This window comes from Phalangium opilio, unplaced genomic scaffold (genome assembly GCF_054372755.1).
Source record: "Phalangium opilio isolate 3A_F unplaced genomic scaffold, DU_Popi_V2 ptg000009l_1, whole genome shotgun sequence".
Taxonomy (NCBI): domain Eukaryota; kingdom Metazoa; phylum Arthropoda; class Arachnida; order Opiliones; family Phalangiidae; genus Phalangium; species Phalangium opilio.
In genome coordinates this window covers 16,484,695-16,490,000 of record NW_028324146.1, presented here as the reverse complement: position 1 = coordinate 16,490,000, position 5,306 = coordinate 16,484,695, and the positions used below count along the sequence as shown (strand labels likewise).

Genomic DNA, 5,306 nt, shown 5'->3' with positions numbered 1-5,306 from the left:
AAAGAAAATATGATTAAGGTAACATTATAATTACTTACCACATTAATCAGTAAATTATTAAATATAGTTTAATTATTTAAGGTATGTAAAGAGGTCATATCAAAACATCTTAAAGATATCTGGTTGCTTTTTTGTAATGGTCTTCCATCAAACTGCTCTCCAATGGATGAAGGAGTTAAAGATTTTTTTGACATCTGGCTGAGAAAATTAGTCAACAGTAGAATACAAGAATTCATGGAGGGGCATTTGGATAAGGTCAGAAGAGAGAAGAAAGAAGTAGGAAAGGGGGGTCAAACCCTTCGAGACAAGCTTTATGCTGCGGTGTCAAGAAACAAAAAGCTGACAAAAAAAGTCAAAAGTCTGGCTCAATCAAAAACCGGAAAAGTAGTCGCGGAGAATTTAGATAAAGAAATGGAAGCATTAACAGTTCCCGACCTCCCAACCCAATCTATCGCTACAAAATCAAAACAAAAAGGAAAGAAGACCACTAGAAGGACAAAAACTAACCGAACCATCTCGGATCTTAATGACACTGTTGCTGAAACTATAAATGAAGTAGTTAACTATTCTGAGCCCTCTACATCATCCAAATGCCACCCCAAGCCATCTAAACTAGCAGTTAGCAGCTCCACCGAGAATTTAGATGAAGAAAAAGAAGCTTTGACAGTTACCGACCTCCAAGACCGATCTATCACTACAAAATCTGAACAAAAAGGAAAGAAGACTACTAGGACGAAAACTAACCGAATTATCTCGTATCTAAATGACACTGTTGCCGAAACTATAAATGAAGTTGTTAACTATTCTGAGCCCTCTACATCATCCAATTGCCTCCCTAAGCCATCTAAAACAGCAGTTAGCGGAATCGTTCCTTCAATAAGCTGCCGAAATACTGCAGAAAATGCAACTAATGCTACAATTAAAGGTCAAGCCTCAAGAAAAAGGCAACGTGACCCTAAAATGGAAACAACCGTACCAAATAAATTCACTAGTCCAGTTTCTAAAGTCAGAAGGATTTGTTAGAAAAAACTATTTAATGATTAAGCGTAATTATGTGATAAACGAAAGTATGTGATAAGCAATTGCAATAAAAGGTTCCTATGTTTAATATGGCTGTCATTAATTTAAAAATATCATTACCACGAAAACTACATTTCTACAGTTTAACTTCTCCAAGAAATAAATGGGTGTCTCTGATGTTACGGTTACTTGCGTTGTTTGCTGTGACATTGACACCAACCTCCACTGCATTTAGGCCAGTCTCATAGTTTATACCAGAGGTTTTGCTACCAGTTGCGTACTTAACTTGAGAAAATAAGCTCTCAACCGAGCTTCCATTTATTCGTAGTGGCGCAATGAAGTAGTCTGGGTATTGTGAAAGAAAATCTTCGCTTAGATCAATCATTCCAAAGACGCAAATTCGTAACAAATCCCACGTCTGCCAACTTAAAAATTCGGTTTGAAGACTGGATGTAATATTTAAATCTGCATTTTCCTCTAGAATCTCTTTCAGCCATTCAACAAAATAACTGAATCCTAGTTTAATCGAGTCTATGCATGTTGTATCACCAATCCGGATAACTTCTTTTGATAACAAGCCTTTTTCAAAAATACAGTTGCAGGCTCTTAAGTAGTTGTACGTTAGTAAAGCACTTTTCTTGTCTTCCGATTTTCCAAAGTGCGACTCATGAATAAAATGATATAATTCGGAAAGTAGTGGTTCCTGTTGCATTATTTTGCTTGGGGTAACATTCAAGCGGGTCCAAGAGTCTCGAATAATAAAACTAGTTAGCAGCCCAGGAACAAATCTAGTTTGCTTCCTTGCAGATCGAAATTCTTCCCTTCGTTTTACACCTTGAATGTCCCGCCATCCGAATTCGATTCCACCTCTGGAAAACTGCTTCGGTCCATTTGGTTTTGAGGAGAACAAGGCTTGAATTATGCTTTTCAGCTCATGAGTGGGACAGATTACCCAGTGAATTAGCTTCCCCTTTACAAATGGGTTTTCAAAACTCGGGTGAATGTTTAGATTGTCCATATCAGTTGGAAACGCTCCCTTGTGGCCGAGAGTACCCTTGATTAGAGCCAAGTTTTCCGAAGCTCCGTCGCAAACAAGGCACATAGTGCCAAATGAATAAGCGTTGAAAGCTTCTAATGTTTTGAACAACGCATCAGCAACAAAATGCTGGGGAAAAGTTGAAGACGATGTGAAATAAGGGCCAATTAAATGAAAATCAGAAGTGAGATCCCTCCATATGAATTGTAGAATGTATTGCGTTGCGGACGGAGACTTGGAACGTTTTGGTTTAAAAATATCATTAAGGTCATCAAATGATTCTCGAGGCATGGCAAGACCCTTAAATTCATTAGACTTTGAGTTCCAAATTAACTGCTCAATTACCTTAACTTCATCAAAGATGGTAACTCCTTGTCCTTGTGGCACCTTCTTTCCAAATTTCTCCTTTTCTATTTGTACCATTTTGTATCTTTTCTCCTCTCAGGCCAAATGCTCCTGGTTTATTCCTGGTTTCTTTGCAAATTTCTTCTTCTTTCTCTTTAGCGTATCTTCGGAGGGAAGTTGTAGTAACTGAAAACTTTTCATAGCCCGGAATGCTGCTGGACTTCGACAATATACTGCGAGCGCCATTCTGAGAGTAATGGCACTCCACCGATTAGTTGTCAGAGAAGTTTGACACTTCTGTTGGTCCTTTTGAAAATCACTAACTTCATTCTGATGTTTTAACTTAGAATCTCTAACCCAGGCTAACTTCAATAACTCCTTTTTCTTTCTCGATAGTTTTGGATCATTTAGGATTGATTCTAACTCATCCGTGCAGTTGTTGTTTATATGATTAGTTAGGTATTCCATTTCTTTTGATTGCTTCGTTTCAAGAAAAACTTCCTTCGACTTAAGCATTGCTTCTAGTTTCACAACTTTTTTTTTGAGTATATTTTTAGCTTGCCTTAATCTAGTTAACCGCAATTTTGAACTTGAGGGAGAAAGTTTTCCGAGGCTAAAATTGCTTGAGATTTGTTGTCGTTTGTATTTTCTCGTTGGTGTTTCCAGAAGCTTTCGTTGTTTTGTCTTTGTCAAGCAATTTGTTGAATATTTACAATTCTTGCATTGTTTCAGTAGTAGTTTTGTCTGTTTGCCATTTTGATAGTACACCTCACATTTCTTCGATTGGTAATGCAAAATAGGATAATCAAAACGTACTATAGAGTTTTGATTATTACTCTTTTGAATAATGTTCATATTAATTCCAGAACAAAATACATTGTTACTTAAGGGGGTCATTGAATTTAAAATATTATTTAGTTTCTCCTTATCAAGCAATCCGTCAGTACCAGCAACGTCAAATTCTTCAACGGTTTTAAATAAAACTGACAAGAAACACTTGCCATCACTACCAATGGTTAAGGATAACGGCTCTAATCTCGCTCCAAAAATCCCTGTTGCGTTTGCTCTCTTCACTGTTAAAAAAACACTCCCTTCGAAATCCTCATGGGTCTAAAAACAAATATTTTAAACTACGAAACTTGTGAAACATGCCAGATAACTTACATCATATCGCAGATGGTTTTTAAAGTTTTGATCATCCAAAATTGTAGTGACGTTTGATAAAAATGGGCACAGAACTTTCACCGAAGCAATTTCAGTATCTTCATTCGTTTGAGTGCTTTTGTCCACTCTTTGGGGAACAACCTCGACAGGCACGATGACTACCTGACTATCTTTAATGCAACACTGCGTTTCCACAGATTTAAAGGTTTTAAGGGGAGGTAGTTTGACTATTTTACTTCCAATTAAAGGTAATGTGCAGCACTGAGTTGCCATATTAGATTGTTTTAATTTTTCGGTCTGGCAAATTTTTGCAATGCCTTTAAGTTTTTCCGTTTGCGAAGATGCAGCTTTATGTTTTGGAGTTTTACATAACGTTTTGCTTGCTATATCACCAAGGCTTACGGATTTAGTATTAAGATTTTCACTTACATCGCGTTCAGATACGTAATTCGTTGGAGCATGCGTTGGTTGTAATAAATTACATTGAACCTCGGCGTTTTTTCTAATTAGCAACGAAACATAAGCCATTCTAAATGTAAATTAACGTGTTAAAAAACAGCTAATCACAAAATTCACAACATTGACGGCGGTCTGGCAGCCATTACCATCAACCGGAACTTCCGGATGTTAACGTAACTCTAGATCCGGGTTAAAGGGCAAACTAAACTTGCAAAACTGAGCTATAGATGGCGGGCTTGGATGTCTTGGAAGAAAACGCTGTTTACAAAATCATAACCTACGTCCAGTACTTTGAGGGAGCTGTAATATGATTCACTTCTGTTAATAATTATTTTTTCGAAATTGTTGCTAAAATAATAATGCACGTAGATGACGCTGCAATAGGGAAACGCCGGTAGGGATTTATTTGAAGGCCCTAGATGCGTCTACTAGAGTTCTTTCTTCCGCTTTCAAGGGGGATTGAAAGGACTATAAGATCAGACAGTTGATTAAATAATGCTTTTGGTGTAAATTGATATTTTTTATGCGCGAAACATAGAAAGATTTAATAATAAATGTAAGTTTTTTCAAACATAGTAAAATCATGTTTGGTTTCATTACTATGCGCTGGAAGTTAAATTCCACATTTTTAATCAAATAATTAATCTTTTCAATCGTCCTTGAAATAGGAAGTAACAACTGTAGGTGACGCCCAGCACGTTCAAATAAATCCCTACCGGCGTTTCCCTATTGCAGCGTCATCTACGTAAACTATTATTTTTGCAACTATTTCGAAGCAATAATTATTAAATATTAACTCTATAAAATTTAGTGCATCAATTGCAAATTTTATTTATGAGAAAAAAAGGTTTAAAATAACTCTGGCATATGTATGCAAAATTAGGCCAACACGATGGCTCTAAATAGGGTCTGCTTCTGAGGTAGCCCACCTGCCCTTCGTCCCGAGTATTCCTCCCCCATTTTTAGCGTCTCATCAGACCCAATCGTTTCCGAAGTTAAAGCGCGTATTTCTCTCAGAATTCGTATCCACCCCTATAATCCTTGGTCTATACAGCTACCCCAGGCAACCCAACCAAACAGCAACCTGGAACGAACAAGGCTTAAAAATAAGATGCGGAAATGACGAAGAGATTTCAACTGACGACAAAACTTAAGCGAAATCTTTAAGGAGCGACGACATAAGCTAATAGTCTTGGTGACGTGCCAACAAAAATGTAACTTAGCGTCGAATATAGTACTCAAATCTTTAGTTTGAGTTGCTGTGCGGATGGGTTTGGAGTCA

General features: G+C 37.2%; 1 protein-coding gene across 1 annotated transcript; it reads right to left on the bottom strand.

The window, feature by feature from the left end:
• Positions 1 to 2,497: 2,497 nt before the first annotated feature.
• LOC149716558 (uncharacterized) lies at positions 2,498 to 3,839 on the bottom strand. The gene is made up of 2 exons (XM_089843949.1): positions 3,566 to 3,839; positions 2,498 to 3,511 (listed from the first exon to the last, which is right to left on the bottom strand). The coding sequence occupies exons 1-2, from the start codon at positions 3,836 to 3,838 to the stop codon at positions 2,498 to 2,500; spliced, it is 1,287 nt and encodes a 428-aa protein (XP_089700075.1). The 5' UTR covers position 3,839.
• Between the last annotated feature and the right edge of the window lie 1,467 nt (positions 3,840 to 5,306).

What these genes read in the sequence shown, in the direction of transcription:
- LOC149716558 (XM_089843949.1), bottom strand. Translation starts at nt 3,838, where the DNA reads ATGGCAACTCAGTGCTGCACATTACCTTTAATTGGAAGTAAAATAGTC. An exon ending in AAAACCATCTGCGATATGAT is followed by an intron (nt 3,512 to 3,565) that starts GTAAGTTATCTG and finishes ATTTGTTTTTAG; the next exon opens with ACCCATGAGGATTTCGAAGG.